General features: G+C 35.3%; 1 protein-coding gene across 6 annotated transcripts in view; it reads right to left on the bottom strand.

The window, feature by feature from the left end:
• The window catches only part of TOPAZ1 (testis and ovary specific TOPAZ 1), a 100,341-nt gene that overhangs the window by 29,371 nt on the left and 50,414 nt on the right, over positions 1 to 20,556 (bottom strand). For all 6 annotated transcript variants that reach the window (XM_060638041.3, XM_060638044.3, XM_060638047.3 and 3 more), the window contains 3 exons: positions 4,528 to 4,594; positions 3,281 to 3,455; positions 1,854 to 1,954 (listed from right to left, as the gene is read on the bottom strand). In XM_060638041.3, the coding sequence (XP_060494024.2) occupies positions 1,854 to 1,954; positions 3,281 to 3,455; positions 4,528 to 4,594 (343 nt within the window). The remainder of the gene's footprint in view (positions 1 to 1,853; positions 1,955 to 3,280; positions 3,456 to 4,527; positions 4,595 to 20,556) is intronic.

Below are 20,556 nucleotides of genomic sequence, written 5' to 3'. Positions count from 1 at the left end.
TGCAGGTCACATTTAGTCAGTTGCACATTCTTTTTGGTTGTTGCTGTTTTTCTTTTCTAACTGTTTAAAAATGTAAAAAACACTCTTACCTCTTGAGATGTAAAAAAACAGGTGAGGGCCAGATCTGGCTTTTAGTTTATGGACCCTTGTTTTATATTATATTCTATACTACCTGAGTCAGATTCATATTGTGATGTCAAAGTATTTTTAAGTTGCCTATATAAATGAGTGCATTTTTAAAGGGAAATCTTTAACTTAATTTTAATAATTTTGTGTTCAAAAGGAATAGGTTTCCACTAAAAAAATTCATACTAAGTAAAATAAATAAAATATTTGTTTCAAACAAGACAGTGAAAATTTTAAATCAAAATTCAGGTACAAACTCACCAACCTCTTAAGAGATAGTATTAACCAAATAAAATTAAAATATACCCTAAAATTGTAGCAAAATCTATCTTTTTCAAAAAGATTTTATCATGTAGTCCTCAATTTCTCAAGCATTAAATATCTAACAAATTAATGCGAGGATGAACCTTAAACTAGATTGTGAGACCAGGGACAAGGTATATTCTGCCCATCCCAGTATGGGATCACATACTAATCACACATCAGTTGGTATGGGATCACACATCACAGTAGGTGCTAAACCTCATGAAGAGCTTGGAGACTGAAGACCTTATATATAAGGATTCTGTTGCTGTTTAAAAAAAATTTTTTTTTAATGTTTAGTTATCTTTGAGACAGAGACAGAGCATGAGCAGAGGAGGGTAGAAAGAGAGAGGGAGACACAGAATCTGAAGCAGGCTCCAGGCTCTGAGCTGTCAGCACAGAGGCCAACACGGGGCTCAAACTCATGAAATGTGAGATCATGACCTGAGCTGAAGTCAGACGCCCAACCGACTGAGCCACCCAGGTGCCCCTGTTGTTGTTGTTTTTCAAATAAAACAAATCCATGGGGGTGCCTGGGTGACTCAGTAGGTTAAGTGTCCATGTTGGCTCAGGTCATGATCTTGTGGTTCATGAGTTCGAGTCTCGCATCCGGGTCTGCGCTGACAGCTCGGTGCCTGAAGCCTACTTTGGATTCTGTGTCTCCCTCTCTCTCTGCCCCTCCTCCGCTCACGCCCTGTCTCTCTCTTTCAGAAATAGATAAGCATTAAAATTTTTAATATCCATGAATTTGTATATGTAGGAGTGACCCTGTGCTTAAATGTTATTGAACACATTCAATTATAACTTACTCAATTCACCTTCAATCATATGAAATATAAGAAGTAGTAACAAGAAGATATAATAGTTGATTCAGTATTGACCACACTCTCAACTGCTCCATTCATCCCTCAGCACTTACTTCTTATTTTAGATTTTCCTGTCCTTTACTTTATTTCACTTTAATGAATCTATAACCACCTGCCACCTCAGGGAAATCTAAAGAATGGTAGTTCAGTATAGTCCAGAATAACTAGACCACTTCTATGCAGATATCCCAAAGCAGATATCAAGATATATGGGATATAGTGTTCCAGAGCATTCTAGGAGATGATTTTTAAGAAGTTCTGTTGTGAGTTTCCCAGATTCATCTTAAAAAAAAGGTCTTGAACTCTTGCAAAATGGTATTTAGCACAGCTTCCCAAGTGCTCCCTATAGTGAGATACTTCAGGGTAGCTGGTCTCCTGATACTTCCTTTCCACGTTTGCTTAATATACTACCTAATAATTCACTTACTAGTCTGGGACTCATTTTGCCACTTGTAACATTATTAGCAAATTTCTAATTTGTAGTGCTAACTATATTCTGTCAAAAAATTTAAAATTAACACTTTCTGTACCAAGCCCAAACAAAATTTAATGACATACCTTGGCCCACTGCAACAGCTTGTGATAGAAGTACATAGCACTGATTCCAATTCTTCCCAGCAAAGTTTTATCTACTTCACTATTTTGTGGATCTTTGCTAACTGGAACACAAAGTAGGCATATGGGAAAAGGTGGAAAAGTCATTTAAAATGACAGAAAAGGCAAATTAACATGAAATTATTGATACGAGACCAAAGATCAGGTGTCAGCAAACCACAGCCTACATGCCAAATCTGGTGTGTGGTCTGTTTTTTTGTATAGCCTGAGAGCTAAAAATGGTTTCCCTATTAAAAAGAATTTTTTTAATGTTTTTATTTATTTTTGGGAGAGAGAGACACACACACAGAATCAGAAGCAGGCTCCAGGCTCTGAGCTGTCAGCACAGAGCCTGATGCAGGGCTCGAACCCACAAACCATGAGATCATGACCTGAGCTGAAGTCGGATGCTTAACTAACTGACAGAGCCACCCGGGTGCCCCATGTTTCCCTATTAAAAAAAATTTTTTTTTAAATATTTATTTATTTTTGAGAGAGAGACAGAGTGTGAGCAGGGGAGGAGCAGAGAGAGAGGGAGACACAGAATCCAAAGCAGACTCCAGGCCCTGAGCTGTCAGCACAGAGCCCAACACAAGGTTCAAACTCACGAACTGTGAGATCTTGACCTGAGCTGAAGTCGGGCACTCAACGGACTGAGCCACCCAGGAGCCTCCCATGTTTCCCTATTTTTAAAGGGTTGTTTGAAAGGAAAAGAAAACTATGTAACACAGATTAAATGTGAATGTGTAAAGCCTAAAACATTTACTACCTGGCCCTTTGCAGAAAACATGTGTTGACCCCTGATAAAGAATATACAGCAGTGAAGGGGCACCTGGGTGGCTCAGTCAGTTGAGTGTCTGACTCTTGATTTCAGCTCAGGCCATGATCTCACGGTTTGTGGGATTGAGTCCTCTGTCAGGTTCTGCGCTGATGGTGGGAGCCTGCTTGGGACTCTCTTTCTGCTTATGTTCACTCTGCCTCTCTCTCAAAATAAGCAAATAAACATTTTAAAAATATATAAATAGCAGTGAAGAGCTCAAAAAAAGTCTCAAAAACATGAATTTTGTTGACTTGTAGTGAAGATAGTAACAACTTAAATGATTCAAAAATTCAGGTGCTCCAGTATAATTTGCTAGGAATAGTTTTACCAATCTGAATGAAAAGAAAAATAAAACATGAAGCATGAGATATTAAAACACCAATTCTTGACGTTATTATCATTATAATCTAAATTAATAATAAAAAGATGGAAATATTTATAAAGAGAAATCTGAAATCTGCAATATTAACTTATCCCCAACGTGGAAAATATTAAGAGCTTTACATTCCTGTTAAGAACACTGCACCACGCTAACACACAGAATACTCAGACCCAAATAGTGACATTTTACCTGTTTCAGCAAATTCACAAAATGGAATGCCTGGTCTCTCTTCTTTACAGTTTTTTGTTAGTGTTTCAGCAATACAAGCACAAAATCTCTGGAAATCTGCAAAGTTTCCACAGCTCATTTTTATGTTAATGTATAAATTTCCCAATTTGGTCCAGTCACCTTTTTCTTTACAATGCTATCAGAATTATTAGAAACAAAACAAAACAAAACAAAAAAAAGAGAAAGAAAACTGTCACTATGCAAACATATTATGGAATAGGCACATGCTGACATTAGATATATAGAAATTAATAAGACAATTTCTATAGGTCTTATAAACTTACCAGCAGTGTTATACCATTAAAAAACTTTCTATCATACAATTTGTGTTTCTGACTATAGCACAGTCTCTATAAGTTCCAGATGGCAATGTCCATTTGTTTTAATGGTCTTGTTCCTAATGTACTTAAGGATCTCACCCTCAAACCTGAACTAGACAGTAGGATAGATTTTATGGAAAAGAGATAATTAGCAATATGATTTGAGCTGTCTCCAGAGAAATACATTATTTTGCTACTTTTAAAGATTGCATTTTATTATTATTTGGCCCCATTTATGATTTGGGGCCCAAATATCATTTTGGGAATCACATTTCTTCTATGATAGGGAATACAAAGTAAATTTCAGTAAACTTAACATCTTCTCATTATTTTCTATTATAAACAAAGAAATAGTTTTCCATACCAACAGATTGTTTCAAGGATATAAATACTAATTAAGACTAGACCAACAATTACTACATGAATATAAAAATCATCTTAAACCAAACAGTAAAATCGTCCTGAAAGTTCTCCATTTCTTATCCTCCAAACACCTGGAAAAGGCACACTGGCCTTGGCTTTCCACTATCATCTCACATATCGCAGCCATCCATGGACTGTGACAAGAAAGCCAACTTTCTTATGCACTGAGTCTGTCCAGTGATAAGAATTAAAGGCTAATTAAGCCTTAGATTATTATACCTTGATAGAAGTTAACTTTGGAAATGAGCCAATTATTTCCAGAATTATTTTTAGAATAGTCCGTAACTCTAGAAGTTACATTTGCATTTCAAAGTATTAAAAAAATTAAACTTTTTTCTTGAGCACTTTCTTTGTATAACAGTCACATTTTAAAAACTTTTCCTAAAACTTTTACTATTCAAGGTCCTTTGTTATTACTGGTTTTCAGAGATCACAGCTATTTATTCAAAAAAGTAAATGTCATACCTGTATTTCATTCAAGGCTGAATCTAAATCACATTTCCAGTTCTGTTTAAATTGCCTCATCCGTAACCTTTAACAATAGAAAAGCATTAATTATGTTCACACCCCCCAAAGTCACTATTGTCCCTAATTCACTTGTTCCAAAGTATATACCTCAGAGAGTGGAAAAAAAAGGAATGCAGTATCTATAAAAATTCTTTAGAGCTGAAGAAAATGGCAAATGCATAGATACCCACCTCACATTATTTCTTCCCCAAACCATAGGCAACAGGAATGAAAAAGGAAATTCTACATGAAACCATACCTTCAGCCTGTAAAGTAACTAAGACAGAAAATGCCAAAGCTTCAAAATAATTGTGAATAAAAAGAGAAAAAAAAACACTAAAACCAGCACTTGTTCTCTCCTGCTCCCACTTCATCCTTGCTGATCCACAAGGATTTGTGATAAGCAGAAACAGACCAGAACAAAAACAATGCAAAAAAAAAAAAAAAAAACCCAACCAACCAACCAAACGAAAAAACCAAAAACCAAAAACCAAAAACCCTGTGGGGGAAAACTGAACAGATGGAACCTAACACTGATTAAAAAAATACAACAGACTAAGTCCATACTAAATTTGAAAATGATTTTAAAAAACCCACAGAAGAAAACAAAAACTGGGTAGATTATAACCCAAATCACGCAGAAGGAACTTAAAAGTTTGTATGATTTGAAGAACACAATCTAGGGATGCCTGGGTGGCTCAGTCAGTTAAGGTGTTGGACTCTTGATCTCTGCTTAGGTTTGTGACCTCAGTTTGTGAGTCTGAGCTGAATTGGGCTCTTTGCTGACAGTGTGGAACCTGCTTGGAATTCTCTCTTCCTCTCTCTGCCCATACCCTGCTTGTGCTCTCTCTCAAAATAAATAAATCAACTTAAAATTTTTTTGAAAAAAAAAAAAAAAAGAACACAATTTATAAAATGCATAGCTTCTGGGAAAGAAAAAACAACAAAAATGAAGAAGAAACATCCTTTGGCAATTGGAAAGAGAAAAAGAAGAAAAAAGGAATAAGAGGGTGCCATTACTGTACATCAAATTATGGGGCTAGTTTTGATAATTAGTCCCAATGCTCTATAAATTAACTTATAATACTCTATAAGCATTAAAATGGAATTCCTTGGGGCGCCTGGGTGGCTCAGTCGGTTGAGCGTCCGGCTTCAGCTCAGGTCATGATCTCATGGTTCGTGAGTTCGAGCCCCGTATCCAGCTCTGTGCTGACAGCTCAGGGCCTGGAGCCTGCTTCGGATTCTATGTCTCCCTCTCTCTCTGCTCCTCCTGTGCTCACACTCTGTCTCTCTCTCAAAAATAAATAAAGATTAAAAAAAATTTTTTTAATGGAATTCCTAATTCCTTTCATGAATCAAGTATAAATAACATTGATACTTAAACTAGATAAAGGCAGAAGAAAGAAAAGTACAGAACAATATCAGTTATAACAGTGATGAAAAAAGCTAGATAAAATATTAACAAGCAAATCAGTTTTACAAAATTGAAAAGAGTTACGCAGATGATGGTTGTGATGGCTGCACAAAAATGTGAATGTGTTTAACACTGCTGAAATGTACACTTAAAAATGGTTAAGATGGTAAATATTATGTGTATTTTACCACAAAATTAAAAATATTGACAAACAGAATCCAAGACCATCTTAAGAAAATGACACACCATGACAGAGTGGTATTTATTTTGCAAATGTAAGGCAACTTCAGTATTAGAAAATCCATCAATATCATATACCATATTAAAAAATCTAAGGGAAAAAATCATGATTATTTCCATAGATATTAAAAAAGACTGATAAAATTCAACATCAATTCACTTATGAATATAGGGACCGAGAGACACTTTCTGAAGTGATTAAATACATATATCTTAGTCCTAAAGCTACTATTGTATTTAATGAGAAAATTCTAGAGATATTTCCACTATGATCAGGAACAATGAAAAAATGTCCACCATATCCATTATTACTCATTATTATTCATTTAAAAATTTTTTTAATGTTTATTCATTTTTGAGAGAGAGACAGAGTGGTAGCAGGGGAGGGGAAAGAGAGAGAGGGAGACACAGAATCTGAAGCAGGCTCCAGGCTCTGAGATGTCAGAGCCCCGAAGCGGGGCTCGAACTCATGAATCATGAGATCATGACCTGAACTGAAGTCGGACACTTAACCGACTGAGTCACCCAGGTGGCCCTATCCATTATTATTCAATACTGTACTAGAGGTAGGAGCCAAAGCAGTTAGGTAAGACAAACTACTTACAGGCAATAAAACATACATGCAAGAAGAGCAAGAGAGACATGGAAAAGAAAAACTTCACAGGGGATTATCCCCACAGAATGTTAAAACATATTACTAAAGCCTCTATAATTAAAATACTGTGGAACTGGTGCACGAATAAACAAATAGTCCAGTGGAGTAGAATACAAAGTCCAGACACAGACCCAAACACATATGAGATTTAGTATTTGACAAAGGTAGCATTTCAAATCACTCAAATTAAATAAGTGGTGCTGGGAAAACTGGGACAACCAATGGAGAAAAAAATTAGATCTGTATCTTACACCACACATAAGAATAAACTCCAAATAGATTAAGAACCTAACTATAGAAATGAAACCACATAAATAAGGAAACATGGGTGAATTTCTCTAAAACCTTGGTTTAGGTAAATTATGACTCAAAATTCAGATGCAATAAAAAATAACTATGATTCAAAACTGAGGCAATAAAAAAAGATTGATAATGTAGGTTGAATAAAAATAAAAGTTTTTGCATGGTAAAAACCATAAACAAATTCAAAAGACAACTGACAAACTAGAAAAAAATATTAAGGAACAAAGAACCAGAATCCAATAGAAAAATGGACATGAGCAGACAATTCACAACAAAAAGTATAAAAACAGCCCTCAAATACATGAAAAGTTTTAAACTCATTTATGGTAAAAGAAAAGCAAATCAGAACACTGAAATACCATTTGTTACCTAATAGACTAGAAAAGATAAAAAAGTATGACAACACACTATGTTAGCAAAGCTGTGAATAGTCTCTGAAGTTTCTGGATATATATATGTGTGTGTGTACATATATGTATACACACACACACCACAGGTACATATATGCACATATACCAAAATACGTATATACACACACCACACAAACAAACATATACACCGTGTATACAACATATCTATACAAACATAATGTATATATACATACCATGTATACAAGTTGGTAGAGCCCTCTGGGCTGTATCTAATATATGTACTTACCCTTAAAAAACTTATATTGAAATAATTATAGACTCACAGAAATTTTCAAAATAGTACCTAGTCCTGGTACTCTTCATCCAGCTTCTTCCAATGATGATTTCTTATATAATTGTAGAACAACATAAAAACTAGGAAACTGACATTGTTACAATACTGTTAATTAGACTACAGATATTATTTAGTTTTCACCACTTTTTACATGCATTCATCTGTGGGTGTGTAGTTCTATGCAATTTTATCCCATATATAGATTCATGTTACCATCACCACAATACAGATATAGAACTGTTCCATCACCACAAAGGAACTTCCTCATGTTATCCATTTATACTCACCCCCCAACCCCTATCCCCATCCCCTGTCAACCATACTTGCTTCTCCATATCTACAGCTTTGTCATTTTGAGAATGTTATATAAATGGAACCACGTAGCATGTGGCCTTTGAGATTGGCTTTTTAAATTCAGTATGATTTCTTTGAGAACAATTCAATTTGTTTCATGTTTCAATAGTTTGTTGATTTCTATTGCTAAGTAGTATTCCTTGGCATGGATGTACCACAACTGAACTGTTCATTCACTTGTTGAAGAACATCTGTTTTCCCCCTAGGTTTTGGCTATTACAATTAAAGCTGCTATGAATGTTTGTACACAAATTTTTGAGTACAAGTTTTCATTTCATTACAATAAATGCCCAATAGTTCAATGCTATACTTGATTTTTATATGTTCAGTTTTTAAGGAAACTGCTCAACTATTTTCCATAATGGCTATATCATTTTACATTCCCACCAAAACATATTAAGAGACACTTTTCCTAAACCCTTGCTAGCTAGCATTGTTATTGACACTTTTCCCCCAGTTAAACCAAGGCATGCTGACAAATAAAAATTGTATATAAGATATATAACATGTTTTACTAAATGTATATACATTGTGAAATAATTGTCACCATTGAGATAGTTAATGTATCTATCACCTCATCTAGTGTGTGTGTATGGGGGGCGGTGAAAACACGAGATCTACTCTCAGCAAATTCCAAGTACACAATACGTTATGATTAACCATAGTCATTATGTTGTAAAATCGGTCTCCAGAACTTACTAATTTTATAGCTACAAGTTTGTACCCTTTGACCAACACCTCATCTGCTCCCATCCCCATCTCCTGGTAACCACTATTCTAATTTGTTGCTGAGTTAGACTTCTTCAGATTCCACATACAAGTGAGATCATGCAGATCTGTCTTTCTGTGACTGCCTTGTTTCACTTAGCATAATGTACTCCATGTTAATCCGTGTTGTCACAGATGGTAGGATATCCTTCTTTTTAAAGGCTGAATAATACATATTCTGTATATATACACCATACCCTACTTTGTTCTTTTTGCTCAAGATTGCTTTAGCCATTCGGGGTATGTTGTAGCTCCGTATGAATTTTAAAATTGTTTTTTCTATTTCTGTAAAAAAATGTTATTAGAATTTTGATTGAAATTGAATTGAACCTATAGTTAGTTTTGGGTAGCATGGACATTTTCACAGTATTAATTCTTCCGATCCATGAACACAGAATATCTTTTTATTTTTTTTGTTTTGATTACTTTTATCAGTTTCATGGTTTTCAATGTATAAATCTTTCACCTCCTCAGTAAATTTATTTGTTAAGAGGTTATTGTAAATGGGATCGTTTTCTTGATTTTTCTGAATACTTCGCTATTAGTATATAGAGATGCAACTTTGTATTTTAATTTTTGAATTTTTATTTTAAGTTTTAAGTTTTTATTTAAATTCCAGTTAGTTAACACACAGTATAATGTTAGTTTCAGGTGTATAATTTAGTGATACAACACTTCTGCACAACACTGGGTGCTCATCACAAATGCCCTCCTTAATCACCATACCTATTTAACCCATCCCCCTGCCTATCTCCCCTCTGGTAGCCATTAGTTTGTTCTCTATATAAAGTGTCTGTTTCTTGGTTTGCCACTCTCTCTCTTCTTTTCCCTACAGTCATTTGTTTTGTTTCTTAAATTCCACATATGAATGAAATCATATGGTATTTGTCTTTCTCTGACTTATTTCACTTAGCATTATACTCTCTATCTAGTTCCATCCACATTGTTGCAATGGTGAGATTTCATTCTTTTTTTATGGCTGAGTAATATTCCATTGCATGCATATATATATATACACACACACACGCACACACACACACCCACACAGTAAAATCTTGGTTTGCGAGCGTAATTTGTTTCAGAAACATGCTTGTAATGCAAAGCACTTGTATATGAAAGTCAATTTCCCCACAAGAAATAATGGAAGCTCAGATGATTCATTCCACAACCCAAAAATATTCATATAAAAATGATTACAGTACTGTACTATAATATAAAATTAAAAAGAAAATACAAAATAAAAAGAAAAATAAATTAATCTGTACTTCCCTTTGTAAACCTTTGTGGCTGGTGTGAGGGAGACAAGAGAGAGGAGGGTTATTGTATAGAATGACTTTCTAACAGAATTGCTGCCATCTATTGGCTCTGTGGAATCTTTTTCTTTTCATGCAACTTTAACAAGGAACCTTTCCAAGGACACTTGCTTTCGCCTCCTTTTGAGGATTCTGCGGAAATGTGACATTGCATTGTTGTTAAACAGATTCATCGCTTACACTGCTAAAGCCTTCATCAGGTGGTGCTTTTCTCCAAAATCTTGCACTGTTTCTCACATTTTACCCACTTCCCTAATCTCATCTGAAATGAGGGATACCTTTATCTCCTCCTCCTCCTCTGCAAACGAGATATAGACATAGACTTCTTATAAAATCTTGCAATTTTGGCCTTCTGCATACCTCACCTGTACTTCTCCTTTTTTACTTCCATTGTAATTATCTTCTTACTGCCTTTCTTTTCAACCTTTTTCTGCATGGGGGCCATTGTATATGCTCACACAGGTTGACTACAGTACAGTATTAATAAACTCTTGTCATATACTGTATTTAATGTAACAGGCAATAAGACAGCAGAGGAAAGGGTCTATATCTGCAGGCAGCCTGACCCAGAATGCAGCAAAGCATTCCTACTCTTGTATGCAAAAGCAAATGACTGTCCATAGGTGCTTTGAAGTGACAAAAAACACACTAGTAGTACCAGCTGTGGGCACCTTCCAGCGTTCTGAAAAATCACTGATTTCTGCCAAATACTGTAGCCTGAGACTGAGCATCCGAGCATGAGAGATGATCACATACAATCTGCAGCAAGACAGAGAAGAACCAATGGCTAAGTTGTGATCATGTGACATTCAGCATTACATACTACTCACATTGCAAGACATCACTCGTTTATCAAGTTAAAATTTGTTAGAAATGTTTGCTCATCTTGTGGAACACTCACAGAACAAGTTCCTCACAAGCCAAGGTTTTACACACACCACAACTTCTTTATCCACTCATCAGTTGATGGACATTTGAGCTGCTTCCATAACTTGGCGATCGTAGATAATGCTGCTATAAACATCAGGGTGCACGTATCCCTTTGAATTAGTATTTTTATATTCTTTCGGTAAATACTAGTGGTGCAACTGATGGATCGTAGGGTAGTTCTATTTTTAACTTTTCGAGGAAACTTCATACTGTTTTCCAGAGTGGATGCACCAGTTTGCATTCCTACCAACAGTGCAAGAGGGTTCCCCTTTCTTGACATTCTTGCCAACACCTGTTGTTTTGGGGTTATTGATTTTAGTCATTCTGACAGGTGTGAGAATTGGTAGTTTTGCTTTGCATTTCCTGGATGGTAAGTGATAATGAACATATTTTAATATGTGAATATGTTTAAACACACAAAACATGTGTGTTTTGTTTTTTTGTGTGTGTTGATTTCAGCCATTTTGACAGGTGTGAGGTGACATCTCATTGCAGTTTTGCTTTGCATTTCCTAGATGGTGACAATGAACGTATTTTCATGTGTCTGTTGGCCATCTATATGTCTTCTTTGGAAAAATGTCTAATTATGTCTTTTGCCCATTTGTTAACTAGATTATTCATTTTTTGGATATTCAGTTTTATAAGTTCTTCATTTATTTTAGATACTAACCCTTTATCAGATACGCCATTTGCAAATATCCTCTCCCATTCTGTAAGATGCCTTTTAGTTTTGTTGACTGTTTCCCTTGCTGTGTAGAAGTTTATTTTGATGAATTCCCAATAGTTTATTTTTGCTTTTGTTTCCCTTGCCTCAGGACATGTATCTAGTAAGAAGTTGCTATGGCCAAGGTCAAAGAGGTTACTGGGATTTTAATGTCTCACAGTTAGGTCTTTGATCCATTTGAATTTATTTTTGTGTATGTTGTAAGAAAGAGGTCCAGTTTCATTCTTTTGCATGTTGCTGTCTAGTTTTCCCAATACTATTTGTAAAAGAGACTGTTTTTTCCCAATTGGATTGTTGAAAACTGACCACATAGTTGTGGGTTCATTTCTGACTTTTGTGTTCTGTTCCATTGAAATATGTGTTTATTTTTGTGCCAGTACCATACTGTTTTGATCACTACAGCTTTGTACTATAACTTGAAGTCCAGAATTGTGATGCCTCCAGCTTTGCTTTGTTTTTTCCAGGTTGCTTTGACTGCTTGGGATATTTTGTGGTTCCATACAAATTTTAGGATTGTTTGTTCTAGCTCTGAGAAGATACCATCAAAATAACATCTTTCCATTTCTTGTGCCCTCCTCAATTTCTTTCATTAGTGTTCTATAGTTTTCGGAGTACAGAACTTTCACCTCTTTGGTTAGGTTTATTTCTAGGTATCTTATGGTTTTTGGTGCAATTGTAAATGGGATCCATCCCTTTATTTCTTTTTCTGCTGCTTTATTGTCAGTATATAGAAATGCAATGGATTTCTGTACAATGAATTTATATTCTAAGGCTGTTGAATTCATGTATTAGTTCTAGCAATTTTTGGGGTAGAGTCTTTTGGGTTTTCTGTATAGAGTATCATGTCATCTGCATATAATAGTGGAAGTTTTACCTCTTCCTTGCCAATTTGCTGTCTAATTGCTGTGGCTAGGACTTCCAATACTATGTTAAATAACAGTGGTGAGAATGGACATTCCTGTCTTGTTCCTGACTGCAAAAGGAAAACTCTCAGTTTTCCCCCATTGAGGATGATATTAGTTGTGGGTTTTTCATATATGGCCCTTATGGTGAGGTATGTTCCCTCTAACCCTATTTTGTTGAGGGTTTTTATCATGAATGGATGTTGCATTTTGTCAAATGCTTTTTCAATACACAACTGATTTTTGTATGTGGATATGACATCCTGCAACTTTACTTACTTTATTAGTTCTAACGATTTTTGGTGGCGTCTTTAAGGTTTTCTGTATGTAGGATCATGTAATCTGCAAACAGAGACAATTCTAATTCTTTCTTTCTAATTTGAATGTCTTTTATTTTTCTTTAAAATTTTTTTTCCTTTTTTTAAAAATTTTATTTTTTATTTTTTAAAATTTACATCCAAATTAGTTAGCATATGATTGCTAGCAACGATTTCAGTAGTAGATTCCTTAGTGCCCCTCACCCATTTAGCCCATCCCCCATCCCACAACCCCTCTAGTAACCCTCAGTTTGTTCTCCATATTTATGAGTCTCTTCTGTTTTGTCCCCCTCCCTGTTTTTATATTATTTTTGTTTCCCTTCCCTTATGTTCATCGGTTTTGTCTCTTAAAGTCCTCATATGAGTGAGGTCATATGATTTTTGTCTTTCTCTGACTAATTTCACTTAGCATAACACCCTCCAGTTCCATCCACATAGTTGCAAATGGCAAGATTTCATTTTGATTGCCGAGTAACACTCCATTGTATACATATACCACATCTTCTTTATCCATTCATCCATCGATGGACATTTGGTTTCTTTCCACACTTTGGCTATTGTTGATAGTGTGGCTATAAACATGGGGGTGCATGTGTCCCTTCGAAACAGCACACCTATATCCCGTGGATAAATGCCTAGTAATGCAATTTCTGGGTCATAGGGAGTTCTATTTTTAGTTTTTTGAGGAACCTCCATACTGTTTTCCAGAGTGGCTGCACCAGCTTGCATTGCCACCAACAGTGCAAAAGAGATCCTCTTTCTCCGCATCCTCGCCAACATCTGTTGTTGCCTGAGTTGTTAATGTTAGCCATTCTGACAGGTGTGAGGTGGTATCTCATTGTGGTTTTGATTTGTATTTCCCTGATGATGAGTGTTGTTGAGCATTTTTTCACGTGTCGGTTGGGCATCTGGATGTCTTCTTTGGAGAAGTGTCTGTTCAAGTCTTTTGCCCATTTCTTCACTGGATTTTTTTTGGGGGGGGAGGTGTTGAGTTTGATAAATTCTTTATAGATTTTGGATACTAGCCCTTTATCTGATATGTCATTTGGAAATATCTTCTCCCATTCTGTCAGTTGCCTTTTAGTTTTGGTGACTGTTTCCTTCACTGTGCAGAAGCTTTTTATTTTGATGAGATCCCATTAAAATTTTTTTTAAATGTTTATTTACTTTTGAGAAAGACAGAGTGTGAGTGGGGGAGGGGAAGAGAGAGAGGAAGGCACAGATTCTGAAGCAGGCTCCAGGCTCTGAGCTGTCAGAACAGAGCCTGACATGGGGCTTGAACTTGTGAACCACGAGATCATGACCTGAGCTCAAGTCGGACACTTAACTGAGCCACCCAGGCACCCCTGATTTCTTTTTCTTGCCTAATTACTCCACCTAGGACTTCCACACTGTGCTGAACATAAGTGGTTACAGTAGACATCTTTTCTTTGTTCCTGATCTTAGAGAAAAATCTTTCAGCTTTTTACTGTGAAGTATGTTAGCTGCGGTCTTGTCATATATGGCCATTGTTATACTGAGGTACCATTTTCCCTATACATAATTTGTTGAGAGTTTTTATCACAAAAGGGTGTTAAATTTGGTCAAATGCTTTATCTGCATCTACTGAGAGAATCATTTGATATCCATCCTTCATTCTATTAATGGGACATATCATATTTATTGATTTACACATGTTGAACCATTACTGTATCCCAGGGACAAATCCCACTTTATCTTGGTGTATGATGCGCAGTTGAATTTGGTTTGGTAATATTTTGTTGAGAATTTTGTATCCATGTTCATCAAGAAAAATGTCCTGTGATTTTCAGTTTTTGTGGTACCTTTGTCTGACTTTGGTATCAGGGTAATACTGGACATGTAAATGAGTTTGGAAGTATCCCCTCATCTTCAATTTCTTGGAAGAGTTTGAGGATTGTTATTAACTCTTCCTTAACTGGTAAAATTCATCAGTGAAGCGATCTAGTCCTGGGTTTTTCTTTGTGGAAAGATTTTTAATCTCCTTACTCAAAACTGTCTGTTCAATTTTTCTATTTCTTCATGTTTCAGACTTGGCAAGTTGTAGGTTTCTAGGAATTTATCCAATTCTTCTAGATTGTCCAATCAGTTGGTGTGTAACTGTTCTTAGTCTTTTAATAGCCTTTGTATTTCTGTGCTGCCAGTTATGTCTCCTCTTTCATTTCTGATTTATTTGCTCCATCTCTTTTTTCTTAGTGTAGCTAAAGGTTTGTCAATTTTATCTTTTTGAAAACAAACCCTTAGTTTTGTTTTTCTATTGCTTTTCTAGTTTCTACTTATTTCTGTTCTGATCTTTATTTCCTTCCATTAACCCTGACCTTAGTTTGCTCTTCTTTTTCTACTTCCTTGAGGTACATATTCAGTTAGGTTTCAGATCCTTCTTTTTTCTTAGTGTAGGCATTTATCACTATAAAGGTCTCTGTTAGAACTGCTTTTGCTGTATCCCACAGATTTTGGTATGTTGCATTTCCATTCTCATTTGTTTAAGGTTTTTTTACTTCCCTTTTGATTTATTCCTTGATTAACTGCTTGTTTAGGAGTATCTGTTTAATTTCCACATATCTGTGGATTTTCGAGTTTTCCTCCTGTTATTGACTTCTAGTTTCATACCATTGTAATCAGGAAAGATACTTGACTCAATCCTCTTAAATTTTGTTTACTTGTTTTGTGAACTAACATATGATCTATCCTGAGAATGGTCTGAATGTGCTTCAGAAGAATGTCTGTTCTGCTCCTGTTGGATGGAATTGTTTTGTATATATCTGTTAGGTCCATTTAGTCTAAAGTGTAGTTCAAGTCACATGTTTCTTTACTGATTTTCTGCTGGATGATATACCCATTGTTGAAATAAGTACTGACATCCTCTACTTTTATTATACTGGTGTCTATTTCTCCCATTAGATCTGTTAATATTTGCTTTAGATATTAGGCTGCTCTGATGTTGGGTGTGTGTGTGTGTGTGTGTGTGTGTGTGTGTATATATATATATATATATATATATATATATATATATATTTTTTTTTTTTTTTTTTTTTTTTTTTTTTACAATTGTTATATTCCCTATCTATCTTTTTATTTTGGGAGAGAGAGAGAGCACAAGCCAGGGAGAGGGGCAGAGGGAGAGAGAAAGAATGTTAAGTAGGCTCCACACTCAATGCTGAGCCTGATTCGGGGCTTAATCCCATGACCCCAGGATCATGACCTGAGCCAAAATCAAGAGTCGGACACTCAACTGACTGAGCCACCCAGGTGCCTCATATAATTGTTATACCCTTTGATGAACTGACTCCTTTCCTTATATAATGACTTTGTCTCTTCCTACTTAAAAGTCTAGTATTTCTGAGAAAAAGTATATCCTGCCCTCTTGGTTTCCATGTGCATGGAACAGCTTTTTTTTCATCCCTTCACTTTCAGCGTATATGTATCTTTATAGCTGAAGTAAGTCTCTAGAAGGTGGCATATAGCTGGATCTTGTTTTTAATCCATTTAGACACTGCCTTTCATTTGGAGAATTTAATCCAGTCACATTTAAAGTAATAATTGATAGGCAAGACTCACTGCTGGCATTTTGTTAAATTGTTTTCTGGCTATTTTGTAGTTCCTTTGTTCCTTCCTTACTATCTTCTTTGGTAATTTGGTATTATAGAGTCTCCAACTAAAATTATAGATTTGTTATTTTATCCATTCAGCTCTATCAGTTTTGTTTCACATATTTTGAAGCTCTGTTGTCTGCTGCATACACATTTCAGATTACTAAGCATTCTTGGTGTACTGACGATTTTGTTATTATGCAGTGTTCTTCTTTGTCTCTGGTAATTTTCTTTGCTCTGAAGTGTATCTTACCCGTAATCAATACAGCCATTCACATTCTTTCTTTAAAATTACCATTTGTATGGTATATCATTTTCCATGCTTTAACTTTCAACCTGCCTATATCTTCATATTGGAAGTGAATTTCTTATAGATAGTATATAGTTGGATCGTGCTTTTATACCTACTCTGCCAACTGCTGTCATTTAATTGTTATAATTGGAATATTTACATTTAGGGGCAGCTGGGTGGTTCAGTCGGCTGAGCATCTGACTCTTGATTTCAGCTCAGGTCCTGATCCCAGGGTTGTGGGATCAAGCCTGACACTGGGCTCAGTGCTGAGCAAGGAGTCGGCTTGAGATTCTCTCACTCTCTCCCATGTGCCCCTTCTTTCATTCTCTCCCACGCTCCCCTTCCCTGCTTATGTGTGCACACGCACAAATACATGCACATGTTCTCTCTCTCTCTCTCTCTCTCTCAAAAAAAAGAACATTTACATTTAAAGTGAGTATTGATAAGCTAAAAAGCTTAAGTCTGCCATTTTATTATATGTTCTGTTTCCCTTTATCTTCCTTTGGGGTTACTTGAATATTCTTAGAATTTCATTTTGGTTATCCATACCTTTTTGAGTACTTTGTATAGTAGTGCACTTATCTTTTGACCAAGCAATCCCAATTCTAGAAATATGCCATAAAAATATACCTCCAACAATACAAAAATACATACATTCAGGGTTATTCACTGCAGCATTGTATGAATATCCACACAATGAAGTATGGTGCAGTTCTATATATAGGTATATATATACATCTACATATATATATATAGATATATATATATCTATATATATATCTACACATTATAAGAAGGACAAACCAGAAACTAAAATACTGGCTACCTTGAGTAGGTGGAAAACAGGTAAAAAGAAGGAATGGAAATAGGGCATTAGGGGTAAGGAGAATCAACACTTTTCATTGCATACATTTTAGTACAGCTTTGACTCTTAGAACAAACAGTAATGTTTCATATACCACCTTAAATAATTAAAACCAGGATTTGGAAGAACTCAAAATATAAAACAAACAGTAATGAATAACCTCAATGTTCTACAAATGAATAACCACACTGAAAGGAGTGAGGCAAAAAAGAACTAACCTAAGTGAGGAACTAATTTTTTTGGCTGAATACTATAAGGCTAAAGAAAAAAAATAACTTTATACTAATACCAAACTCTAAATAAATTTTTTTTTCACAGGGGTATAGGTTAGCAGTTCTGACACCACTTTATGTGGATAGGATTTATAAATGACTAAACATATTATTCATAATGAAAGTCAGGTTTCTCACTGTCAGAAAGAATTTATAAATAAGAAAAAGGGAAGGCTAAAATAAACCTGTGGTGTTGGATTAGAATCAAGCTGTCAGTATGAACTCATGTTTTTTAAATATACATACAAAGAGAAAAATTTATGTTTTTTGTGTATATATGTATATGTCTATGTATATAGACACACATATATTTCCTATGTGTATTTTTATTTACATATTTTGTATACACATATATATGCGTATATTTCCTAGCCCTGTCCACTCAGAAGGCCTGGCTGCAGTTATGCTCCTGTAGCAATGATCAGATCTTGGTCTTCGAATACCACTCTCCCATAAAAGGAACCAAAGCTCCTTGGAGAAGCTCCTTGGTTGTTGCCAATGTTGCAGGAGGAAAAACAGAAGATGACACTTAAAGCAACTTTATGGCTCCAAAAAATAAGAAAATGGTAGAAAAATGAACAGAATGTGATGGAAGGATATAGGAACTACCCTGAAGCACTTCCCAAAAGTCAAATCTGGAATAATTTGAGCAACAAAACAAATAATAATAGTATTAGATCATATATAACCCCTAAAATAAAAATAAAATAAAATGAGCTCATACTGATATAAATAAATGAAGAAATAAATGAAGAAGGGGCAGCTCTCCTTTACTCAAAATTCCAATTAAAAAAATGTACAAGAAATAGGGAAAATACAAAATCACCATGGGGCAAATACCACAGTAGTAACTTCCAGGAAAGATCCCCTGATGAATCCTAAAATTAATGTGTAAAAGTTTGAGGAGGAAGCAGATAATGTATAATGTTAAAGTCTCTTCCCCAAAATATTAATTACAAAGGGGCAAAGAGTATCTTTACATGTAGAAACCTGGCAGTTAACACTGTTTTTACTAAGTTATCAAGGTTAACTTATCTGAAATGTATTGGCACCATGTACCTCCTATGAGGATGCACTGAGACGTGTAGTTAATTGGGTTTTACAGTAGTGATTTCCTGGTTTTGATAACTGCACCATTACTATGTAGGATATTAACATGAAGGGAAGCTAGATGAAGGGTTCATGGGAAGTCTCTATACTAATTTTTGCAACATTTCTGTAAGTCTAAAATTATTTCAAAATAAAAAAAATTACTCATTAAATGTATGTTAAATGTCCTAGATTATAGACACACCTACATTCTCACTGATATCCTGAAAGTAAATGTTAGAATTTTTTTCTAGCAGCCTTATCTACTGAAAGTGAAAACCTTCCAAATGAACTATAAACTACCTAATTAAAAACTATAATAAAATCAAAGTATGAGTGTCTATTGAAACTCATTTCCCTAGGCCAGAAAAGGGTAATTATTTCAACAGGTGTCAGGAAAATACAAATATAAAATAATATTAATTTTTTTTCCTTCTGCATTGAGGCTGCATCCACATCCCCAACCATAAACTGTACCTTTTAACTACCAAGTTATTTTCCTAGTCTGTCCTTCATCAAATAGGTCACCAATGTTAATTCCTCTTAAAAATACTAGATAATTCTTTTGAAGTGGGAGCATACGAAGTAGTAGAGTATTTAAGGATACAATTTTCAAAATTAGGGGTTGTAAAATAAACTACAAAAATATTTGCGAGATTGTGTCAATTTGAAAATTTGAAAACTAAGGCTGGTTTGTTCTGGAGTCTTCCTATATCAAGAGATCCTTTTCCCAGTCAGTGCCTGAAGGGTTGAGTTGTATAGCTGTTCTGGGTACCAGGGTACTGTTGCTCCTTTTGAACATGGACGCGCACACTTCCCTTGTGCCAAATGCTACTCAATCTGGCAGCAGACTAACATCTGCTAGCCATTTCAGCTCTCCGTCATAGCTGCCACTGTCCAAAAAGCCAACTTGTTAGCATGTGGATCAGGAGAGGAATGACTTAATGTTCTGAAGAAAACATCCATGTACTCTAGTTATTATAAATGGATTTAATCCCAGAACTCTATGCTAGACATTCTTCTCACAAAAATTTATTTCCTAAGTAGTCCCAACACTTTATGTAGCCTGAAGAGTATTATAATTTTTATAGACAACATAAATTGCAATTATCATTAGTTAAAGAAATGAAACAACTCCCAGAACTTGAAGAAGTCAAATGTATCTTCAATGCTGGTGCTTCAAGGGACGTCCTATTACTTAGTAGAATCACTGCAATTCCCTATCTGTGTACCAGG

The sequence above is a fragment of the Panthera onca genome, chromosome C2, assembly GCF_046562875.1.
Source record: "Panthera onca isolate mPanOnc1 chromosome C2, mPanOnc1 haplotype 2, whole genome shotgun sequence".
In the NCBI taxonomy this organism is placed as follows: domain Eukaryota; kingdom Metazoa; phylum Chordata; class Mammalia; order Carnivora; family Felidae; genus Panthera; species Panthera onca.
Note: the sequence above shows the minus strand (reverse complement) of the source record. Positions and strands in the feature narration are given on the sequence as shown.